The 25,392-nt window shown below is 41.8% G+C and overlaps 1 protein-coding gene across 1 annotated transcript in view; it reads left to right on the top strand.

Moving 5' to 3' along the window:
* The window catches only part of COL9A3 (collagen type IX alpha 3 chain), a 62,421-nt gene that overhangs the window by 14,412 nt on the left and 22,617 nt on the right, over positions 1-25,392 (top strand). The window contains exons 6-22 of the mRNA XM_075176731.1: positions 6,093-6,128; positions 6,346-6,369; positions 6,679-6,732; positions 7,339-7,392; positions 7,609-7,650; positions 10,056-10,112; positions 13,024-13,077; positions 13,587-13,640; positions 13,930-13,983; positions 14,227-14,280; positions 15,030-15,083; positions 17,414-17,467; positions 18,255-18,308; positions 18,582-18,635; positions 23,704-23,748; positions 23,858-23,911; positions 24,720-24,773. Coding sequence (XP_075032832.1) covers positions 6,093-6,128; positions 6,346-6,369; positions 6,679-6,732; positions 7,339-7,392; positions 7,609-7,650; positions 10,056-10,112; positions 13,024-13,077; positions 13,587-13,640; positions 13,930-13,983; positions 14,227-14,280; positions 15,030-15,083; positions 17,414-17,467; positions 18,255-18,308; positions 18,582-18,635; positions 23,704-23,748; positions 23,858-23,911; positions 24,720-24,773 — 852 coding nt within the window. The remainder of the gene's footprint in view (positions 1-6,092; positions 6,129-6,345; positions 6,370-6,678; positions 6,733-7,338; positions 7,393-7,608; positions 7,651-10,055; positions 10,113-13,023; positions 13,078-13,586; positions 13,641-13,929; positions 13,984-14,226; positions 14,281-15,029; positions 15,084-17,413; positions 17,468-18,254; positions 18,309-18,581; positions 18,636-23,703; positions 23,749-23,857; positions 23,912-24,719; positions 24,774-25,392) is intronic.

The following is a 25,392-nucleotide window of genomic DNA, read 5'->3' as shown; positions in this document are numbered from 1 at the left end:
CCACGCACTTCTTCCCATCCCATTCATCTTTTTCGCTCCCCATTCTATCCCATCCATCTTTTTCACTCCCCATCCTATCCCATTCATCTTTTTCACTCCCCATCCTATCCCATTCATCTTTTTCACTCCCCATCCTATCCCATCCATCTTTTTCACTCCCCATCCTATCCCATCCATCTTTTTCACTCCCCATCCCATCCCATTCATCTTTTTCACTCCCCATCCCATCCCATCCATCTTTTTCACTCCCCATCCTTTCCCATCCATCTTTTTCACTCCCCATCCTATCCCATTCATCTTTTTCACTCCCCATCCTATCCCATCCATCTTTTTCACTCCCCATCTTATTCCATCCATCTTTTTCACTCCCCATCTTATTCCATCCATCTTTTTCACTCCCCATCCTATCCCATCCATCTTTTTCACTCCCCATCCCATCTCATGCATCATTTTACACGCATTCCATCATATCCCATCCATCATTTGCCACACTCTCCACCCCATCCATCATTTGCCACCCTCTCCACCCCATCCATCATTTGCCACCCTCTCCACCCCATCCATCATTTGCCACGCCCTCCATCCCGGCCCATCCATCATATGCCACGCCCTCCATCCCATCCATCATTTTCAACACAATCTATCCACCATTTTCCACGCCCCATCCAATCCCGTCCACCATTTTCCACGCCCCCCCATCCCATCCCGTCCACCATTTTCCACACCCTCTATCCCACCCCATCATCATTTTGCACACCCCATCCATCATTTGCCACACCCTCAATCCATACATTTCCATGCTCTCCATCCCATCCCATCCATCATTTTCCACGCCCCATCCATCATTTTCCACGCCCCATCCATCATTTTCCACGCCCCATCCATCATTTTCCACACCCTCCATCCATCATTTTCCACACCCTCCATCCATCATTTTCCACACCCTCCATCCATCATTTTCCACGCCCTCCATCCATCATTTTCCACGCCCTCCATCCATAATTTTCCACGCCCTCCATCCATCATTTGCCATGCCCTCCATCCATCATTTTCCATGCTCTCCATCCCATCCATCATGCTCCACACCCTCCATCCCATCTCATCCATCATTTTTCACACCCTTCATTCCACCTCATCCATCATTTTCTACACCCTCTATTCCATCCATCATTTTTCACTCCCCATTCCATCCATCTTTTTCCACTCCTCATCCCATCCATCATTTTTCACACCCTCCATCCCACCCATCATTTTTCACTCCCTCCATCCCACCCATCATTTTTCACGCCCTCCATCCCATCCCATCCCATCATTTGCCATGCCCTCCATCCCATCCCATAATTTTTCACGCCCTCCATCCCATCCCATCATTTTTCACGCCCTCCATCCCATCCCATCATTTTCCACGCCCTCCATCCCATCCCATCATCATTTTCCACGCCCTCCATCCCATCCCATCATCATTTTCCACGCCCTCCATCCCATCCCATCATTTTCCACGCCCTCCATCCCATCCCATCATTTTCCACGCCCTCCATCCCATCCCATCATTATCCACGCCCTCCATCCCATCCCATCATTTTCCACGCCCTCCATCCCATCCCATCATTTTCCATGCCCTCCATCCCACCCCATCCATCATATTCCACACCCCATCCTATCCCATCCATCTTTTTCACTCCCCATCCTATCCCATCCATCTTTTTCACTCCCCATCCTATCCCATCCATCTTTTTCACTCCCCATCCTATCCCATCCATCTTTTTCACTCCCCATCCTATCCCATCCATCTTTTTCACTCCCCATCCCATCTCATGCATCATTTTACACGCATTCCATCCTATCCCATCCATCATTTGCCACGCTCTCCAACCCATCCATCATTTTCCACGCCCTCCATACCATCCATCATTTTCAACACCCTCCATCCACCATTTTCCACGCATTCCATCCTATCCCATCCATCATTTGCCACGCTCTCCAATCCATCCATCATTTGCCACGCCCTCCATACCATCCATCATTTTCAACACCCTCCATCCACCATTTTCCACATCCCATCCCGTCCACTATTTTTCACACCCCCCATCCCGTCCACCATTTTCCACGCCCCCATCCCATCCACCATTTTCCACACCCTCTATCCCGCCCCATCCATCATTTTGCACACCCATCCATCATTTGCCACACCCTCAATCCATAATTTTCCATGCTCTCCATCCCATCCCATCCATTATTTTTCACACCCTCCATCTATTATTTTCCACACCCTCCATCCATTATTTTCCACGCCCTCCATCCATAATTTTCCACACCCTCCATCCATCATTTTCCACACTCTCCATCCATCATTTTCCACGCCCTCCATCCATCATTTTCTATGCTCTCCATCCCATCCCATCCATCATGTTCCAAACCCTCCATCCCATCTCATCCATTATTTTCCACACCCTTCATTCCACCTCATCTATCATTTTCTACACCCTCTATTCCATCCATCATTTTTCACGTCCTCCATCCCACCCATCATTTTTCACGTCCTCCATCCCACCCATCATTTTTCACGCCCTCCATCCCACCCATCATTTTCCACGCCCTCCATCCCATCCCATCATTTGCCACGTCCTCCATCCCATCCCATCATTTTCCACGCCCCCATCCCATCATTTGCCACACCCCCCATTCCATCCTACATTTTCCACAGCCTCCATCCCACCCCATCCACCATTTTCCACGCCCCATCCCATCCCGCCCATCATTTTCCACGCCCTCCATCCCACTCCATTCCATCCATCATTTTACGCACCCTTCATCCCATCTATCATTTTCCATGCCCCATCCATCCCATAATTTTCCACACCCTCCATCCATAATTTTCCACGCCCTCCATCCATAATTTTCCACGCCCTCCATCCATAATTTGCCACGCCCTCCTTCCATCATTTTCCATGCTCTCCATCCCATCCCAGCCATCATGTTCCACACCCTCCATCCCATCTCATCCATCATTTTCCACACCCTTCATTCCACCTCATCCATCATTTTCTACACCCTCTATTCCATTTATCTTTTTCCACTCCTCATCCCATCCATCATTTTTCACACCCTCCATCCCACCCATCATTTTTCACTCCCTCCATCCCATCCCATCATTTTTCACGCCCTCTATCCCATCCCATCATTTTTCACGCCCTCCATCCCATCCCATCATTTGCCACGCCCTCCATCCCATCCCATCATTTGCCACGCCCTCCATCCCATCCCATCATTTGCCACGCCCTCCATCCCATCCCATCATTTGCCACGCCCTCCATCCCATCCCATCATTTGCCACGCCCTCCATCCCATCCCATCATTTGCCACGCCCTCCATCCCATCCCATCATTTGCCACGCCCTCCATCCCATCCCATCATTTGCCACGCCCTCCATCCCATCCCATCATTTGCCACGCCCTCCATCCCATCCCATCATTTGCCACGCCCTCCATCCCATCCCATCATTTGCCATGCCCTCCATCCCATCCCATCATTTGCCATGCCCCCATCCCATCATTTGCCACGCCCCCATTCCATCCATCATTTTCCACAGCCTCCATCCCACCCCATCCACCATTTTCCACACCCCATCCCACTCTAATCCATCCCATTCATCATTTTCCATGCCCCATCCATCCATCATTTTCCATGCCCCATCCATCCATCATTTTCCATGCTCCATCCATCAATCATTTTTCATGCTCTCCATCCCATCCCACCCATCTTTTTCTATGCCCTCCATCCCATCATTTTCCACGCCCTCCATCCCATCCCATCATTTTCCACGCCCTCCATCCCATCATTTTCCACGCCCTCCATTCCATCCCATCATTTTCCACGCCCTCCATCCCATCCCATCATTTTCCACGCCCTCCATCCCATCCCATCATTTCCCACGCCCTCCATCCCATCCCATCATTTCCCACGCCCTCCATCCCATCCATCATTTGCCACGCCTCCCATCCCATCCATCATTTGCCACGCCCTCCATACTATCCCATCCATCATTTTCCACGCCCTCCATCCCATCGATCATTTGCCACGCCCTCCATCCCATCCCATCGATCATTTGCCACGCCCTCCATCCCATCCCATCCATCATTTGCCATGCCCTCCATCCCATCCATTATTTTCCACTCCTCATCCCTTCCATCATTTTCTACGCCCCATCCCATTCATCATTTCACCACACCCTCCATCCCATCTCATCCATCTTTTCCACCCCCCAAACCATCCATTTATTTTGCACCCCCCCCCCCCCTTCCAAAACCATTCATCTTTTCTATGCCCCAACCCATGCTGTCTATTCCATGGTCAACCCCAAACAATTCTTCCATTACCACTCCTACCAGCATTTCTCCAAATCTTTCTGCACACCCTTGGCATCACATCGCTTAGAGCTTCTCAAGCCTGAAGCAAATCATTTACCTATCCTAATCACTGGAGCAGTATGAGTTACCTCCATGCTCATATGTTATTATCACTAATATTAGCTCAGAGAAAGGTGGCATAGGGTAAACCATGTATTTTCTCACATCCTTTTTCAAGAAATCTTCAAAAGCCTACAAAACATGTTTGCTCACTTAAGGAAATCTGTGGGCCTATTTTGTAAGCGGAGCCTTGGGCTCTAGTTCCATCACCAGCTTATCCAGCAACCTGAGCCATTTCATCTGGGCAATACTGTGCGTGGTTTGTTTCTACAAAGGCAGGTAACTGTGACAGGTTAACCACTTAGTTTAAGGGGGGTGGGAAGAAAGTTTTGTACATTATGAATACACATTCAGACTGTGGTAGAGAGAAATCTGAGAGTCTGAGGTAATGGGTAGCCTAAATAAACACTGACATGTGAAAAAATACTGGGGTATCATTCTTTGAGAATAAGAGAGCAGTAATAACACTACAAACACTTAATAACTATTAATTAAAGAGTAACTCAGTTCACAAATATATGGTTATGCTGGTCATTACTATTTACTAGAATAACTCCTATTTGAAATTTGACTTCTAACTCTCATTGGGAAACTCTACAACCGCCGAAACAGTGCAGTCCATAGATTGTTTCCATGGTTACAAATGGTGCTGTGAATTGTCTATCTGTCAGATGTCAACAGCAATGCATTTGTTTAGTGGAATTCATCTTTAAAGTGGAAATAGAACTCTTTTGATTTGTTGTGTATTAGGATGAACTTTACTATGTTCTCATTTCTTGAATGTCGCAACAGCTCTGCTAACTTTGGAGATCACTAATCATCTGCTTACCAGGTGCCACATTTTTATGAAAGCCTGTCCTACATTCTACGTCACTGACTTGGATGTCATAATCTGTTCTGTAAAAACATGCTATATATACTTTACTTGACCTTATCCTTTACCTGTTTACAGATCAGACTAAACAATAAAAGCAAAATCTTATCTTGACTATAGAATTTTCTATGCTTTCAGTATTTAGAGCACAGTATTACCCATTTTGAAATATATCATTATGGCAGCTCCAAGTTAGAAAGATTATAGAAAAGAAGCACTCATTTCCACTTGTCTATTTATGATCAGATGTCTCTGACATCGAATATATGAAAAATTGTTGTTTTGAGTTTAGCTCCAAACTCTTGTTCTGACCCTCTTAGTGTAGACATCGATTGGAATGTATGAACATATATGTGGTTTATCCTAAGATGGATGCACTCATTTACTTGCATTGTATTTATGTGCAAAATTTGCACTTAACCACAGCAGACAATCAGATATTTAATTCCATTTTCTACCTTGCTATAGACAGATCAAATCTAATTGATCATGGGTTCTTGTGGTACAGTGCAAATTTTGCACCTTTTAATAAATTTATGAATGAACCCCAATATTTGTACAGAGCAGTCCAGTTCAGTGACCTCAATCACCTACATAATACAGCACCTGTGGTGCAAATAAAAGTTACTGAGGACCAGGCAAAATGGCTGGAAAAGTATGCTCAGATAAGCCATAGAAACTTTACTTTCCATTGATTTATTATAAAGGGGATGTGTTACCTCTTGTAATCACACTGTTGTGTTTTATTTTAGGGAAGTATTGGACCACCTGGACCAGATGGACCTGCAGTGAGTACAGACTTGAAACCATCACAAGTTCATGACTCTCAAAGTCATAAACCTCAACTAACACCCGATTCAGGGATTAGGCCTGAGCTATCCATATTCTTATTGAGTTATATTTGTCCCAGCTACATTGTGGCCCTGGCTGGCAGTGTTTTATATTAAGGCTGTTAATTATGTACCTGCTTTAATTATTTTGTTTTTGCTTCTCTCAATTTACTAGGGACGAGGACCACCAGGACCTCCTGTAAGTCTGAGAAAGTACTTTCCTAATTACATTGAATTTGAAATTCTGTTGCTTGTCCAGATGTCCGCATTCCTCAGCCGTGGCCTAGCCTGCCTCTGTTCCTAGTCGATGGTCGGCAAACCCAAATCAATACCAATTTTTCATGTAACAGTAGTCATTGTCACCACTAAAATTCCCCAGTTTATGGCCTACAGGCCAGGTGCAGGTATTCATATGTTACTAAGTAGTAATGTCATACGCCACATCCCAGCCATTTGTGATATGTGTCTAAGGTCTGCTGCTGTATCTGATTTATATAATTATTTCCAGGGTCTGGCTGGACCAAGTGGATTACCAGGTGGGAAAGGACCCCAAGGACCAGCGGTAGGTCTTCTTTTCATGAACCTCTTACCAAATCCATCTGTTTTATGGGAAATTATGAAATTGGGTTCTAAAAGATTTGACTTAGTGCTATGCAGTATGGACTAGTGACAAGGCTGTGCTATCTCCTTGTGTCCTGAAAGGGACTTCTGATTAGTGGGACACTAATCCTTTGTTACAAGCTCTTTGAATTAAAGATTTTTAACATAAACATTTTATCATGAGGGAGGCAATTTTGCAAAGCACAACAAACATTCTGTCACAGGTGTATGTATAGAAATCATTGCTAAATTTTCAAAGTATATTTAACTCAGGTTAAGCTATTCTTAAGTGAGGGAACAGTTTTACAACTGTGAATTTGGTTAGTGGAGGTTAATAACTGTGTTTGTCCTCATGTACCAGTAATATTTCTTTGACACTGCTTTGTTTGACAAGTGGGCTTTATTACCACAACTATACCCAAGCAAGGGTATTTCTGAAGCATTCACTGTTAAAGTGTTCACATACAAAGATATGGAAATGTATTCTGTTCTCACCTCATAGCTCATCCTTTGCTTTTTATCTTTGTACTATGTGTCATGTCCTTACTAGCTATTGTCTAATTTACAGGGACCTTCTGGCCCCCCTGGTCTTCCTGGACCCACAGGCCCACCAGGACCTCCAGTAAGTCATGCTTCTAACATATGATATAACAATTGTGAGAACGTATGGTGGCCACTAATGTTGCAAGATGGGTCATGTCATTTTGTTCTTTCATAAAACAGCTTACGCATGTTCTCAAATTTACATATATACTAATGTGTATGAACATATGACTAAAAGTACAAACAAGCATGTTCCTTCCTTTCCATTCATGAACTCTTTTGTCTTGCACCCTAGGGTCTCCCTGGAGTTGTTCCTGATAGAAATGGAGACTTGCAGGTAAGTACTACCTTGTGTTGGGTTTCTGTGGTTCTGTGGTTTTAGAGATGATATGAAGAACTAGTAAGCCATGAATGTCTGTCTATATCCTTATATCTCTCTATCACCTTCCACCCATAGCTGCCCGCACATATTAAGATTTTAGTTACCTAGTTAGAGAGGTGGAAAAGAAGACCGGTCCATCAAGTTAAATCTTTTTCATTTTAATTGTGTTAAAAGGAAGGACGACAAGGCCTCAAAGAAGGAAAACATTCCTTCCCAATCCTAAAATGATAAACTGTTACATTTCTTGGATCCTGGATCATTCACCTCCATAATATCTCCTACTATGTATAGCTTCTTGTAAGAAAGACATCCAATGGGGAATATTACAGCTTAACCACGCTTATTGTAAAGCCGTCTCTGTAACATATAACCACTTGTCCTCTGTTTGGTCCTTGGTATAACAAGTTCATTAGACAGATTTTTGTATTGACCAAGAATATATTAATGCATAGTAATTAGGTTGCCTCCAAGGTGACATTTTTTAAAAGCAAACAAAACCCAGTCTTTATAATTAAGCCCTTCTATTCAATTTTATTAGGTTTATGAGGTTGACTGCCTCCTTGAGTTCTCTTATGTCCTCCTTATAGTGAGGTGCCCAAATTTGAACCCCATATTAAATATGTCTTTATAGTAGTAGTAGCTTATGGTAATCAGTGGTGGAAGTGTGGGTGTATACGGTGGTATACCATAGCACCACTTCTGTAGCGGCCTTCATTGTAAAACTATCAAATTCCATTACAATTACATTTTTCATACCGCCAATTCTAAAATTCCGTATTGCCACTTCTAAGTTTCCACTTTGACCACTTACTATGTAAGAATGAGACATAAGCTTCCAAAAGGTGAAAAAATTTCCCCACCAATTTAAACCAATTAATAGACAAAGTATAAACCTGAAGATGGCTTATTTGAGATGACCACATCAGAGTTACTTCCAAGTTTCATGCATATAGAACATCAAGGGCCTGATGTAGCCCGATCAGTGCAAAAAGCATTTTAGCCAAGGATTCGTCTCAGTTTGCACTCAGACTGAGACGAATCTCCCTCTGCACCTCTCGGCTCCTAGAGAGGTTGAACAGGAAGGTTAGTGTTCAAACCTAGCAATGTAGAGGTGAGTTCATGCACCTTACATGCTATGCTGAGTTGAAAGCTGCCACAGATAGGTCTCTAGGAGATGTATATTTTGTGGGTGCTTTCTCCTGGTGCAACAGATATTGCAGTATTAATAAAATAATTAAAAGCTGATTAAATTTTTTTAAAAAACTGTGTGCACTCCCTTCCAATCAGCATAACCAACCCTTCTGCTGTTGGGGGGGGGGGGTTAGAAGCACATTTATTTTGTTGTTGTCACAATAATTTATTTATTCAGTAATCTGTTTTACAAGGCTGCTGTGTCTGATACATAAGGCAGATAAAGAGGTGTGTTTGTGCAATTTGCATAGTGTTCTGAGTTGCATGGCTCTAAAGATCTGTTTGACTGGGAATACTGTGTGTATTGCGGGATGCAATTTACACTTGCAACTTAAGTGTAAATTGCGTCCACCTCTACGTCAGACCCCAAGTGTGTATGACATGTAGTTCACTGTGACTCAACGTCATGTACACAGGAAATATAAAAAGGGAGCAGTTATGTAGTGCTATAAATACATCTTAATAAGAACAGCTTACTTGTAAGGACATTTTTTTAAATACTATTTATTGAAAGAACAGTTTTAATGTTATAAATTGTTTTTATTTATGAAATGTGTTTTAATCTTCTAAATATCTGCTTTGTAATCTGTCTGTTCTGCATGATGTCTTAACAACCAGATCAGTCAATTTGGCAACTCATATGTATAGATACATTTTTCATGGTCAGTGGGTATGCTGAACAGCCAGATCACTGCATGTATGGACTCTTTGGGCTAGATTTACTAAGCTGCTGGTTTGAAAAAGTGGGGATGTTGCCTATAGCAACCAATCAGATACTAGCTTTCATTTATTTAGTACCTTCTACAAAATGATAGCTAGAATCTGATTGGTTGCTATAGGCAACATCCCCACCTTTTCAAACCCGCAGCTTAGTAAATCTAGCCCTTTATGTAGCATGTTGTAACCATACTTATCCTATGTAGGTATCGGACTGTCTTTATATCTAGTTAGAAACCACAATCTAGCATTAAAGGTTGTCCGTCAGTCAAGCTTTAACTGTACATCAGATGGAGCAGTAGCTATTCCAATTAAATTTCTCAAGTTGTGTTCTTAGCCACCTGCTTAGCTGCATTCTATGAAGCATAATTTGTGATAGAGAAGCCTTTATTGCTTTATCTGTATTTGAAGCTAGGCTGACCATTAACCATACTTTTTTTTTTTAAAATCAGTGCCCAGCTGTTTGCCCACCAGGACCTCCTGGCCCTCCTGGAATGCCAGGATTTAAGGTAATGTTTCCTATATTTTTTATATGTTTGTCCTTTTATTACATTAATGTGTTTGGGACCCTTGCGTTACTGATCATTAGATGACCATGTAATACATTTAGATCCCTATGAGCTGGCCTTCTTGTTGCATGGATCGTTTAGTTCACAATTTGTCTTCATTTTGCACAGCCTTTGTTGTCTTCACTGTTCCAACCTAATAATGGTGCCTTTAACATTGATGTTGGCGCCTTTCCTTTGCACCCCTGGTTGGCGCTTTTATTAGCCTCATGTTTTTACTTTTGGTGTGTTTTTTGCCATTGGTTTATCCATAATTGCACCTTGACAGTTGTCGCCTTTTTTACGTTTTTACAATTTATTTACGTTTAATAAATTGTAATCATATTTTTGATTTGTAACCTTAGTACTAACTTTATTGCAATTCATTTAGTGATTTATTACATGATCTTGACACATAGCTTTGACTTGATCATATATAGGTAAAATATAATCAAATTAGGAAGGGATCAATTATATATTTTGTTGAGTGATCCTTTGGTCCGTATAACAGATTGTGATGAATGAAAGTTAACATCCATGTACAAGAATACCCTTTAAAAAAGGGGAGAATGATGCAGATCGCACAGGTACAAAGTCTTATAAAGCAGAAGTAAGGAACACCATATATAATCATTGAACAATGTTAAAACATTAAAATAAACTCCATTCATTATCTCTGGATAATACCAATATAAGCATATCTTTAAATGCAGAAATCATGAGTGAGTCCATATATGATGTTCACAATCATGAACGTAAAATAAAGTTTGCCACTCACAAGGAAGTTATAATTTCTATATATATTAACAAGTGAAACTGCATGTTCCATCTGAAACAGCTTCATACGTGAGAAATCTACTTAATGGATATCTAGTATCCAATATTATTGGATATTTAGAAGACTAATATTCAAATTCCAGGATAGGAGATATTTCAATACTAGATTGATAAATAATTATTTGCGTGGTACTGTTTACCACCTGTATTCCAGAGTGGCAGATTAAATCCATAGTTCGTTTCCACAGGTTCTTTAGATGAGTATGTAAAATGTGTAATCTTCCTTTTCCCCATGTCTCGTTTCCATCGCGAATCCTTCACCTGACGCGTTTCTTTAACAACAAAGCTAGTTTCGTCAGAGGATTGAATCCAATAAATCCACAGAGATTTATGCAGTTAGTCGCCAATCATATGTTACAAAATTTAAATACACCTGTAGATGATTATCTTGGGAATGTATTGTAACAATTAACCATTTTCAATATATTCCAAATATATTTAGTTAAATAAAACCATCACCTTATGTTTGGGAACAGCTCCTGCTATACTAAAACATTTATCAGCGTTGAATGAAAAATAATATACATTAATAGATATTTTATAATGATACCACATTTGATCTATTTTTAATATAGAATTTTATACTATCACTTATAACCAATGGGAAAACGTCAATAGTTTTAAACAAACATTATATATTTGAAAGTTTTATTATAATTATCAAACCAATAGAAATTACCAAATCTTATAACAATTCTGCAACTTATATGGTTTCACAGGTCTCCCATCCAGTTTTAGGACAGAGCATCTTCTGCTTAGCATCACTTAAATATTCATTTCCCGCAAGCCTTCTGCCATCAATTGTTCAGTCTTCTCCCCAGGACCGAATTCTGAGGTGCTCCGCCCGGCTCTTAGAGTCCAACGGAGTCCTATTATAATAGGACAAACCATGATTTGCTCTATTATAGTAGGCATTGTTAGCACTACAGCCAGCAGAGTGTGTTAGACCACTGACCACCAGTCTGACCAGTTCTGGCATTCAGTCCAGCCATGTGTGAGCAATAACCTCCATCATTTTTCATTATTATTATTACTCAATATGATTGAAATTCCTCACTGTATTGAGACTGTATTTACCCTGACACAGTAAGCAGTAATCTGGTAGAATATTTTTTTATGCAGAGCTGTGATTCTTTGGAATCCCTGTCACATGTCATCATTTTTACTTAATGAATTACTTTTATATTTTGTGTTATTCTGAGCAGTGATGTGACTTACTGTATTCCTTGATAATGCTGTATGGGTTGGGCTACTACATTTCTTGTGATTGAACTATAACATGATCTGCTGGATTCTCTTTTTCACCATGATGTGATTTGTTGGACACACTATTTTGCTAAACTGGGATTTCTTGTTTATTGTAATGTTATTTGTTGGATTGTGCATAGAACTGTAATGTGAAATATTGACATTCTTATTATCGGGCAGGCTGGGGGGCAGGGGGTTAATTGGCTGCTATTGAATAGTCTCTCTTGGTCTGCATGTGTGTGTGTATGTTAGGGAATTTAGACTGTAAGCTCCAATGGGGCAGGGACTGATGTGAGTGAGTTCTCTGTGCAGCGCTGCGGAATTAGTGGCGATATATAAATAGCTGATGATGATGATAGCGTTGCCACCAAAGGTAGTACTTTCCAGAGGATTTGAATCATTTACATCAATCCCTGTCCTGTTGGGGCTTTGTATCTCAATTCCCTACCCCACACACCAGTCCACTTTGTCCGAAGCCACGCAAACCTACGTGAGAACATACAAAATCCACACCGATAGTGCCCTGGTTGGAATTGAACACGTGACCCCAGCGCTGTGAGGAAACAAATTAATTGTGTTTCACTGTTACACTGTTATATTGTGCTGTGAGCTATTACTATTCTAAAGCAGTGTACACTTTAGTAGATCTTTCATATTAGTGTAATTATCTATGTTATTACCCTGATGTAACTAATCTTCTGTTACACTGTGTCCATTTTAAGTGGATTTTATTCCTCCGTATGTGCTCTACACAAACCAGGTACTAATCTATCTTGTATGTTTATTACAGGGTCACACAGGACATAAAGGAGAGCGAGGGGAGATCGGAAAAGATGGACAAAAGGTAATGCTGGATAGATCAGGAATCCATGTGCTCTGTAGGGGGGAACTGGGGGGGGGGTTCAGGTCCTTCATCAAAATAGCTTTCTGTAATATATTATTTGTCTGGTCCAGCCATACTCTAAAATCATGGATACATAATGTCTGGGCATCACATGCTGCATATATGATCTCAAAGTGAGCACATTGCATGATAATGATCCTATTAAAATCGATAGGATCACTAATGTGCATGTTGGTAATTTTGGTTGAAAGATGACCTCTTATTTATGTGCAGCCATATTGGGCGCTGATCCTATCGCTCTGCTATTAGGGTGAGCAGCATTAAGGCAACGTAACCTACATTTAGTGAAGATGTTGCCCAGATTATCAGGGAAAGATTGTTTTTATTGTCATGGTCTTAGTTACTTAGCTGCTAAATACTAGCTTAAACTGATATCTGCAGCCTATCACTACTAGCTGGTAAATCTCACATGTTATCTACATGCTCTGACTTTGTGTCCTTATCCACAGGGAGAGGCAGGACCACCTGGGTCACCAGGGATCCCTGGCAGTGTGGGCTTACAGGTAAGTAGCACCACCCCACAGTCAAATCATAGTTTCCTAGTTCATACCAAATCAAGCCTGAGTGTAAAACACTGAGAGACCTCCGAGTTGCAACAACAAGTCAGATAATTGGCTGGCAGAGCATTCTTGGACTTGTGGTTAAACATCCGTGGAAGAGCCACAGGTTACAATAAGCCTGATATAAGCTGTGTCCTATCATTCCTGTTATAGGGCCCCTCTCCTGGTACATGCAGGCAGCTAAGGTCCGTATACTGAGAAAGCTAATGTTTTATGCCATTTCTCTTTCTAGGGCCCAAGAGGTCAGAGGGGCTTAGTTGGACCCCAGGGACCAGCAGGAGACAGGGTGAGTACTCGGCAGTAAAATTTATATTCGCTTTCTGCATTAATTTTGTATGGCGGTTTTATATACTGTACGGTATACTATATTTTTAATGTTTGACAATAAGTCATATAATATACCAGACTGTTGTGCTCATGTGCATATTAAATTGCATCATACAGGAGTTTGGGATATTATTGTCTCCACCCATCTCTCCTTATTTGTGTACATGCTTTTTTGCATTTATCCTCTGTCTCTTATTTTCAGGGACCCACTGGATTTAGGGGACCCCCAGGTCAGCCTGGACCTCCCGGGAAAGCTGTACGTATGAACTTGAGGCATGTTCCCCATCATGTAACTGTTTATTCACTCCACCAGATGTGTATCCCTTACCCTGTGTGGCCCGAGGACTGTGTGTACCTAATATCTAATGTGTGGTTTCTCTGAAGGTGACACAGGGATCAGAAGGGAAAGTGAAGTCTGTACCTGTGACTCAGCAGTCATGTCTAAGAAAGGAAACTTGCTTAATAAATAAACAGGCCACCCCACCTTGTATAACTATGAGTGTAATAGCAGTCATTCACACAGGTTTAGCTTCCTGTTAGCCAGTAGACCAAATACAGTAACAATTGTGTGGTAACAAAGAGAAATTAAAGATTTTTCACCTTCAGACAACTCCAATGTTAGCTAGGCAGTTATTTATTTTCATTGCCTTTGGGCATGACACATGTCAGCTCTGCCCTGTGCATTGTACACAGTTTTTGTCACAAGTTATTGTCTGGTATTCAAGGGCTGATGAAAATAAACAGTATTGTCTAAATTATATAAAGGATTGAGAATCAATTTAATGGCTAAAATAACGGTATATATATTGCAAGTTTTCAAAACCCTTATTTAGGGAAGTCTTTACAGATAAATAGTGGTTATTCCAAAGCCAGCAGTTTTCTATGATAAAATAGAGGGGTGTTTGTGGTCATAGGTTCTTGTTTGGCAGAATTTACAAGAGCTGTTTGACCCTAATATCCTGGAAGAGATCTTCTCTACATCAATTTGTCTGTCTTTCATTTCAGGGGGATCAAGGAGTAAGAGGACCTCAGGGATACCAAGGACCAAAGGGTGACACTGTAAGTTACATATATGACTTGTATATGAATATCCCATTGCCAATAATGGACTAGATGAGCCCAAAAACATAAATTGATTGGCTGAAACAGTGATTTCTTCTTTTGTAAATAAATGTCCTTTAGCTGTTCCTGTAGCCAGGTTCAGAATTGCTCTGCGCAGCGCAATCCAATCTAATTTCCTTACAACTGTATATAATTTTAAAATATGTTTTAATTGTATATCTAATCAGTTGTATAACTGATTACATTACACATGCAAAACGTTTATTAATGTGATCTGCTATTTTGCTGTAATCATAGTTACAAATGATAATCCGTTGGTAGTGTATTATGACATTCCCTGCAGTGTAAACCATAAGTATATAGTGACTGTCATTTCTCTAGTTCCGGTTAGAAAGTGAAAACAAAACAGATGCCTTTGATGTGCATTGTTACATAAGCTCTTTACTGTCTATTTTATATATTTGTAATGCAAGAGTAACATTAATATGCTTTCTCTCTTATAAAAAGTATCCTTTAGTGTTTACTAGGATGTAATTTATCTTACTGCTGGTAATATCTATAATATAAATGCTTAGTGGCGTGTGTTAGTCTGTCTGTGTGTGTGTGGAAAAAATAAAACCAAGCTGCAGCGCCACCTGCTGGGCGGAGTTATACACTGATCTACTAAATTCTTAGTGTGTGTGTAAAAAAAAATTCAGAAAGGGCTGAAATTTGGTATACTAAGATGTTTTTAATTTGTTAATTTCATTTGTTAATTGTTAAGTGTTTATAAAGATTTAAAAAAAAATATATATATATTTCTTGAAGGAGAAGTGACAGTTGGGAGTGGTTGGTGGTTGCCGGGGGTGACAGTGGGGGGAGTGGTTGGTGGTTGCCGGGGGTGACAGAGTGAGAGGAGTGTGATACTCAGGACCGCTGAGAGAGATCCCTATGTCTGGATAGACATCTTGATAGATGTGGCAATGAAAATGAAGGATGAGGTGATGGAGAAGAATGATGAGGTGGTGACATGTTAAAAAAGGGCGCTTACATCGATCGGGAAGTAACGCTCTTCCCCTGAGGAGGCCTGGGCTATGGCCCAAATGCATGACAAGAACCTTTTTAACACCTTAAGTAGCTTGATTTGACTAGAGTGCATGAGTATCATGCACGGGTTAACTTGTATTGGTAATATGGATATAGGAGATCATTTCAAATTTTCTGTGACAGGGACATTTTAATGAATGGACAAATGGTCTTTTCTCAGTACAACTAAAAGACTTGACTAGACTAGGAAGTAATTGAACCTGGATGTGAACGCTCTATCTCAGGCTCCTAGTATACTCTGCATACAGGAACATTTCCCTTTTTCAAACAAAGTATTTGAAATGTCTAGTGTCACTGGTTGCCATTATGAACTTTATTCCTATTCTTAAACTGTAGTCCTAATTCAAACTAAAATAACCATTTCCATAACATTAGTTCAAGTCCAACTAATTCAAATGCTAAACGTAGACCAAGGTCTTGCATGGTGTCAATATGCTTCAATGATTGGCAAATTGAGTTCAGCCAATCAGAAGGGACCTTTCATTACTTTTATGACATTGTTATTTCTCTTTATTTTGCAAGGCACTTTCTATTATAGTTTTACTTCATTATACTTATATTTTATTACGTCATTTTTATTCTTATTTTTGTAAACTATTTGGGTCTAGGGAACCTTTTTTTGTTGAGCCATCCATTAGTGTAAAATATGCCTTGTCTTGTGATGTAGAACAGGGATTCTTAAATGTGGTCCTCTAGTATTCCCCAACAAGTCATGTTTAGAGGATTTCCTTAATCATGGATAGGTGAGTTTATATATATTTGGTTAGGTCAAAGCACCTGTTCCTACAAATGGAAATCCTGAAATCATGAGCTGTTAGGGGTACACCAGGACTGGAGTGGAGAAACACTGATATAGTGCTTCCTGCTGAAATTTTTTACACTCTACTTATGTAACACAATTTCAAGCTAAGCATCACACGTTGCAAAGATGTGGGAATGGCTCTAATGTGATATGTGCCCAGAGCCATTCATAAGTGAATGCAACGTGCTTGTGACCTAAAAACTGTAAAGTACTTTGCATGTGATCCTGCACCATTTTATGGTCACATAATTCTTAAATGGGGGTTATGTTACTTATTATACTATTTAATATATTGTAGTGGTTACTCTATTTGCCATATGTCACAAAGTCTAAATAATTAGATCATTGTCCCAAAAGACAGTTCTAGTGTATCCATACTCTGAAACATATACCATCTATATTTAACTATACTGATTATTTGGTGCTGCTTCTCTTTTAGGGTAAAGCTGGTCCCAAAGGATTGCCAGGTGGTCCTGGTCCTATTGGAGAGCCCGTAAGTAATAAGAGACCCTTTTATACAGCTCACTGGAAACACACCTTGATAATATAAAAGATGGAGACACTGGTCTCCAATACAGATTGTGTAAACTGTCTAACACAGTGATGGAAATCAGACAGCTCTCCTCACCTTCACATGAGACCCCCAGCTTCTTCCTGCTTCATTGTCAGATTTGTTTGTTAAAGCTTGTAACACTTGTTTAAAATGTCTGCTGATATGTTATTACAGATGTCTGCTTTTTTTTTATTAACTTTATGGTTTCAACTTATTACTGAGATTAAGGGTAATGTGCGGACCTTTTCAAGGTTAGACGGCCGCACTATGCAGCTTCCAAAGAGTATCAGGTTTGCCCTTTAATGGTCTAACATGATTGCTCTGAATTTTGAAGATAAAAATCCATTTGTGCATAAAACTACCATAGTGTCTAATATGGGTACTTCTAGACTATACATGTAATTAATGAACGGCGATAATACAGTCACGCAGTCCAAATAATCTTTTTTGATGCCATGTGCTTTCTGCATGCAAGTTTACCCAGTATTACAGGAAAAGCATGGATTTGTAGGCCAAGATGGTGGTGTCTGCCGGGATTCCAGTTGTATTCCTGCAAGAGCAGAAATATGTAGAGATTATTTTGTAGATGCAGTTTCCATATCCTTTTATGAAAACCACAAAACCTATGTTACTGATATAATTTGTGTTTAGAAGTAAAATGATTAGGCATTGATTGTATGAATCCCAGTGTGCCCATGATCTAGTACTAACCTTTGTCTGTTTGTAGGGAATGCCCGGGAAGGATGGACGAGATGGAATCTCTGGCCTGGACGGTGAGAAGGTTTGTACTGGTGTGAAAGCTATGGGTTTACTCACAAGGAGCTAGTTTTCTTTCACACAGGATTAAGGAGCTGTCTCAATTATTTAACACATGCTATCTGGAAACCACATACACCGCACATTTGGAAATAGATGCACGATTTTCTCACACTAAAATGAGAGGTGCTGGGCCTGGTAAAGGTGTCAATCCCCCCTGCGGCACCCCCATGTTGTGCTTATAGCACGTATTTTGTGAATTCTAGCTATAATCTCTCTTGCTTATTCTGTGTTTCAGGGTGATTCGGGAAAGATGGGTATTTCCGGTGAGAAGGGACCTAATGGACTACCTGTGAGTATGAGACCAGTGCATAGCAGCAGAATCATCCATTGCTTCTCGAAAGTTGCAGATATTTTAAGTGGCTCTGAACAATTAGTCCCTATTTTTGCACATTTATGTGAGGGAACATTTTTAAATGCCTGGTATATTTTGTGGTTGAGTTGGTAGATGATATGATTAAAGCCGTCCAATGGATTTAGAACTTGGACTGCATTGCTTAATAGATGCCAGCAAAACGCAGAAGTGGGGAGACAAATATGTTGGTACTAATGTCCTTAATAGTGACGATTTCCCTGTGTGACCTTACAAATCACAAGGATTAAAACAAATGGAAAGGTTGGGCATAATTAACTAAAATGGGTGAAGTTATTGGGACAGTTAAAGTACAGTGTAGTGGGCTTCACACTTGTGATATTTCAGCCTCAGTTCACCAGGAACCTGTGACATCACTGTGGCACTTGCTGAGAATGCAGACTGTCCAGTGACGTGACAGAAAGTGTCTCATTGTTGTCACTGTTTTAGTTATTTAATAGCATTCCAATAAATGCGCTTTCTCTTTCATCCAGTATGGGGGACATGGATTGTATGAGGGGACTTGGCACTTAAATAGTCGATTTTTAATGTAATTATTGACAAACTCCTCCTCTCTGCAACCTGTAGCTCCTCAGTGGTTTTTTAAGTGCCCAATGAGTTGGGCTTAATTTGGGCTATTCTGCATTTCTTTTTATTATTTTGATAATTGTATTTAATTTCTTTAATTTTATTTAAATATATAGGTTTTTGTAGGAGTTTTTTTTGCCTACTAACAGACCTCAGCTGTCTTAAAGGTAAGTTTGACAGGGGCGGTACACATATCAAACCATAACATAGGTGTGCAAGGCAAGCTCTGTGAGGACAGAAACCTCCAGTGGAGCAGAAGGACTAAAGGTATCAGACACTACATTGCTGTTCTGAGTGATTACAGTGGCTTTTGCTGTTGTCACTCTATGCTGTTGTCGGATGACCAGCCCTGCAGTTAAGTATAGAGCGCTGTGATTCCAAGATGGCACCCGCCATTTCCCCTTTTTGTACCAAGTCCCTCACTCATTAGAGGAGGGGGGACTTTGTAAGCATTGTAGCTCTACAATGAAGCAGATGCATGACAGGCTGTTTGAGGGCTTGGCCAGAGAAGCCATCGCAAACGGTCAGAGTATTACAGAGGAAAGGAGCAGCAAAACGGATGTCTGAAACATCGGTCAGGGGAGGAGCATGTCCCTTGACATCAAGGCTCCCCCTTCCATAAGCTAGTATCATCCTTGGCATCATTCAGGATAGTTGACCTTGTTTTACGAGCTGGCTGAGACACCCTGAGAGGATCTCGGAGGGGACACTGCTGCATCACCATCTGAGTCTGCCGACAGCCTCCTCTCCTCTTCACTGTACTGTCCTTGGCTGTCATCTGGAGGGCTGAGAACCTTACATCTAACTGTTCCTTACATTATTATTGTATATCATCTGTAGATATGTCAAATGATATAATATCTGCACATAGGCTTCACTATTGGCAGGGTAAAATCTGTAATATAGTATATACTAAAGTTGCATTGGGAAGTACTGCTCTTGGCTGGTGGTCAGATATGAGCTCTGTACCTTACTTACACATACATTCTGCACCCTTGTGTCAATTTTTCTACTTTCTATTCCTTATATTGTGATTGCAGGTTTTGCTGGAGTTGCAAACCCTGTTGTGGGACAGTGTCTAACAAGGACAAGGCACCTAGGGTTAAATATTTTACCTGTGCAAAATGAACAGCCAAACTCCCCAGTGGACAATAGGACCCAGGTGTTTGTGTGGACTGTGATACTGATGCCGGAGGAGCACCCCCTTCGATAGAGGTACCTGCGTGGACAACTAAGCTGAGTCAGTCTGTAGTGGCACTAATTCAGGTTCTAGTCCAACCTGCAGAGATACCTACGCTGGCTGCGGTTATCATTCCAGCTTTTGTACCAGTGGCCCCTCCTATGGCAGTTCTCATTCAGCTAGTTTGAGGATGTCTGGATGGGTCCTTCTGTCCCTCCCAACTCCCCCTGTTTCCCAGGGGTAGTTCCAGGCAGAACCTTTTTTGTCCACTTCCTTGATACGGGGACTAGAAAAATGTAAAGCTCCACATAAGCTGCATAGGTCCGCTCATCCTCTCTTAGCTGTCTCTGACTCAGAAGGGTCTTCTGAGGAAGAAAAAGAAGTATATGTGGACTCTGACTCGCCTCAGATTGTAGACTTAGAGGACTCTTCCACGGGCCAGGGAGTGGAGGATTAGATTTAGACAACACTAAAGTGTGTGAACCTGGACTAAATTTGTGATAATACGCCAGTTTCCTAGCCTATATCCTTTTACAGGTGGATGAAATGACCCAGTGAGAACAGATGCCTATGGTGGATACACCAGTAGCACGTTTGGTTCGACATACCACTCTCTCTGTACCTGGCTCATCTGCACTCAAGGATGGCACTGACTGTAAGGTGTAGAGCTTCTTGAAGTACATTTACGTGGCAGCAGGCACTTTGCTTAGACTCATGCTATCTTCTGCTTGGGTGGCTAGAGCGATGGAGACCTGGACAGACCAGCTTGTAGATGGTCTGTGAGATTCTGACTTGCTTCTTCTGGCACTGCATCTGAAGGAATCTTTAGGGTATCTCTGAGGCAGCTCAGAATGCAGCCTCCATTTCTTCCGCTGTATGAGCATCAGCTGTTGCAGCCAGGAGAAGTCTGTGGTTACATTTCTGGGATACTGATGCAGAATCAAAGAAGTCTTTGGATTCTCTTCCTTATGCAGGCTCTTTTCTTTTTGGTCTGGAGCTGGACGATATGATATGTAAGGCTACGAAAGGTAAAAGCACCTTCCTTCCTATTAATGCTTCCAAACCGTGAGGACCTTGGTTTGGATCCTTTCGTCAGCCCTTTTGAGGTGGCTATACCAGAAGTAAGCACCTTGCATCCAGAGGTGACTCTCAGTGGGACAGGTCCTCCTATTTCATGAAGTGTCCATGGCCTAAAAACCGTGAAAAAGTCTGCTTCCTGACATGCTTACTCCCCATCTTGTGGCCACGGGAGAGGGGGGACGTTTGCTGTTTTTCCAGAAACAATGGGCGACTTCATCTCAAGGTCAGGGCGATCATGTAGTGGTGTTACATGATAGACCTTAATGGTCTGCCCCCTCACCATTTCTTCTCCACCATGCTTCCATTGCAACAAAGTGAAACATTAGCTATGCTCCAAACGATTGCTTAGCTTCTTTCTTCAGATGTTATGTGCCAGGTCCCAGCGGTGCGGTCAGGCCAAGGTTTCTATTCAAACCTCTTTCTGGTTTCCAAGTTGGACAGCTCCTTTGACTCCATTCTCAATCTGTAGGTCCTAAATCTACATCTCCTGGTGGATAGATTCTTGAGGTCAGTGATCAATGGGTTGGAACCCAATGAGTTTCTGGCCTCCATCGACATTCATGATGCTTATTTCCACATGCCTATCTGGGAGGGGGCATCATTCACTGCTCAGATTTGTAGTGGTGGAGTCCCATTTTCAATTCAGGGTGCTTCCATTCGGCCTTTCTAGGGCAACACAGGTCTTGTAGCATGCTATATCTGGACGATTTGCTCATAAAAGCGGGCTCTAATCAGAACTTCAGCCATTAGACCCTTTCCTTTTGAACCACTGGAGTCTGTTGAGCTTCTGTTCCTGACTTGGAAAGTGGTCTTTCTCCTCGCCATCGCTTCCGCAAGAAGAGTCTTGAAACTTGGCGCCTTCTTGCCGTTCAACTTATCTGGTTTTTCAGGATGACGGGGCTGTATTGCGCACTGTTCCCTCTTTCTAGCCCAAGGTTGTTTCCGGATTTCACCTCAATCAGGAGTTGTGGTCCCAGTCTTCCAGTAGGCGGCTGCCTCTTCGGGTCAGGGGTCCTTAGTACTCTTGAATGTTGTCTGTGCTCTATGGATTAATGTTGACAGAATATTCACTGTGCAGTGTACAGATTTCCTTTTTGTTTTGCATGAGGCTCACAGGACGGAATGGCCAGCTCCAAAACAGACCATTGCCAGGTGGATAACAACCACCATGATGTCAGCTTAGGTTTGATCGGTCTGTGCCTGGTTGAGTCGATGCACCTTCCACACGCTCTGTGGTGGCCTGGGCTGCGGATAATAGGGCTTTGGCGGATCAGCTCTGCTGATTGACCACCTGGTCCTCTGTAAGCACTTTAACTTATTTTTAACATTTTAATGTGTTTGTGTGTTTTGATGCGAGTTTTGGCAGCAAGTTTTTGCTTGCTGGGTTGACAGATCAATCCCTCCAGTAGGGGGCTGCTTTATAACTTCCCCATGGTAGCAGTGCCCCCAGATTGGATGGAAGAGAAAAGAGGATTTTTATACTTGCAATAAATGCATTACTCTGATTCCATCTGGAGGACACTATGTTTCATGTTGTTTCTGGTTCTTTGGGATTTTTCAGTTACACTGCGGAGTTACAGGGGTTGCAGTGGGGAGGAGTTTTCTGTCAACAAATACATTAACATTAACTATTTAAATGCCAACTCCTGAGTCCCCTCACACAACCCATGGTAGACTCCTAGATAAAATCTGTGAAAAGTATATAAATCCTCTTATAATGCAAATTGTTAGACGGCTGTATTAACAGTGGGTAGTGTGAAAACCACAAATTCCGAACAATGAATATATAATATGTTCCAGGATTTGGTTTGAATCATTATGGGTTTTACAGGAATGTTAAGGAGAAATAGTTTAGTTAATAGAAAAATATTTTTCAGCATTAAGATAAATGCAGTGTGACACTGAAGCATTCTTATCCATAAACTTGACATAGTTGTCTTCTATCACAGTGATGCTCAACTTTTATTTAGCTAGGACCCTCAAGTGTCAGTGTGCCATTGCTCTGGGGCCTCAAAAGAGGCAGTTCCCAACAGAATGTATTGCATATCTGACAACCAGAGGACTCAAAGATCACATTCTGGAACCCCGCTTGAAGTCCTGACCCTCAGATTTGTGTACTACTACTCTATCACATACTCTCTACTCTTTCTATTCCCATAGGGGCTTCCGGGCAAAGCTGGAACGAAAGGAGAGAAAGGTCAGCTGGTAAGTGATAATTATATCAAAGAACACAACCAGTGTATTGATTTACTGAGTTTGCAATCATTTGTCTCAGATTTAGTAGGTAACTGATTGATTGTGATTCCTCTTTCAGGGCAGCTCTGGAGAACTGGGAGAAGCTGGTCCCTCTGGAGAGCCAGGTATTCCCGTATGTATCCCCCAAATCCCAAATGTAACAAATCTGTGCACCCACCTACCATACTGATTGTGGACTTGAAATAAAGGGGTTGTCCACTTTTGAGGAAACCACCCCTCTTTCTGACCTCCTTCCCTGTGTAGCATATTGTTCCAGTTACCTGAAGGCAGGGTGCACTGAGAGCTGTGTAGCAATGTCAGCTTACAGCACTGACGGACATAATCTTTCAGCTCTTTTCAATAGAGCTGAATTTAATTACTTGTATATTTGTATAAACAAAATAACAGCTGAACTGACAGGTCAGTGAGCAACTGACTTCTTACTAGAATTAAGAGGGTGGCTCATCATTATGCAAAACACAGTGTTTCTCATATACTTCACTGGGGGGGCCTTGATTTAGTTTAACCTGATCAAACTGATTGACCGCTGTGGGTAACACAATTTGTGTTTATTAAATCATGTTCATTGAAAAAATCAAACTTTTCTTGTCTGAAAAGGCAGTGGTATCAGTTTTTAGAATGGACACAGCCTCATCAGAATTATGATGACCACTAAAATGTTTGAGTCTCATTTACATGTTTATTTACAACTTGTGATGCTAAAATTGAAGGAAAAACTATAAAGTTTATCCTCAACATATCAAGTTGATTTTTTTGGGTACAAATTAAGTTTCACTGTAATTTGCCATTACTGTACATAGGTGATTTTCAGGAGTTTACACTTCATGTCATTTTAGAGTGTTACAAGGTATAGTTTATCTGTGATGAGAACATGCCTGCAAACTTTGTGTCTAAGATGCAAGATTTATTTCTTGTTACAGGGTGAAGCTGGTCCTCCAGGAGAGAGAGGAGAGACTGGACCCAGAGGAGTGGCTGTAAGTATAAACATCATTGTGACATCTATTGGTTACGCATAGTCCCATTGACCTAATGCTAATCAATAGCTGTGGGATGACAGTTACCCTTTGTGGGATTCAACTCACTCGGGTACACCAGGGTATATCCAAAATAAGGCTTTATTACGACAGCAGAAGACCACAAGACGTTTACAAGATACAGGGTAATGGTAGCGTGTATCCTCCAGCAGCCTTTTGCAGTCAGCACTCCAAAGTAATAATCTCAGTCTTATCCTCCCGCAATATTACCACTACCCTTTAGCTAGACTATGTCACCTAGCTTGGGAAACTGTCTCACACAGACCCTGTCCTGGTACCAGGACAGCGGCACCACGATGCCTGGCCAGGGCCGGATTAAGGGAATGGAGGCCCCTGGGCTAAGGGGGCCTCCATTCCCCGTGAGGGCCTCCCCCCCCCCCCCCCCCCCCCCCGTGATCCGAGCTGCCCGCCCCCCCCTCCCCCTCGGCACTTACCTCCTTCTCCGCCGCGCTGTACGCTCTTTACTGAGGAGATCTCGTGAGAGTGAGACTCACGAGATCTCCTCAGTAAGGAGACTACAGCGCGGCAGAGAAGGACCGCAGTGAAAGTGCTCAGCAGC

The sequence above is a fragment of the Mixophyes fleayi genome, chromosome 6, assembly GCF_038048845.1.
Source record: "Mixophyes fleayi isolate aMixFle1 chromosome 6, aMixFle1.hap1, whole genome shotgun sequence".
NCBI lineage: Eukaryota > Metazoa > Chordata > Amphibia > Anura > Limnodynastidae > Mixophyes > Mixophyes fleayi.
The sequence above is the reverse complement of the archived record's forward strand: the minus strand, read 5'-3'. Positions and strand labels throughout refer to the sequence as shown.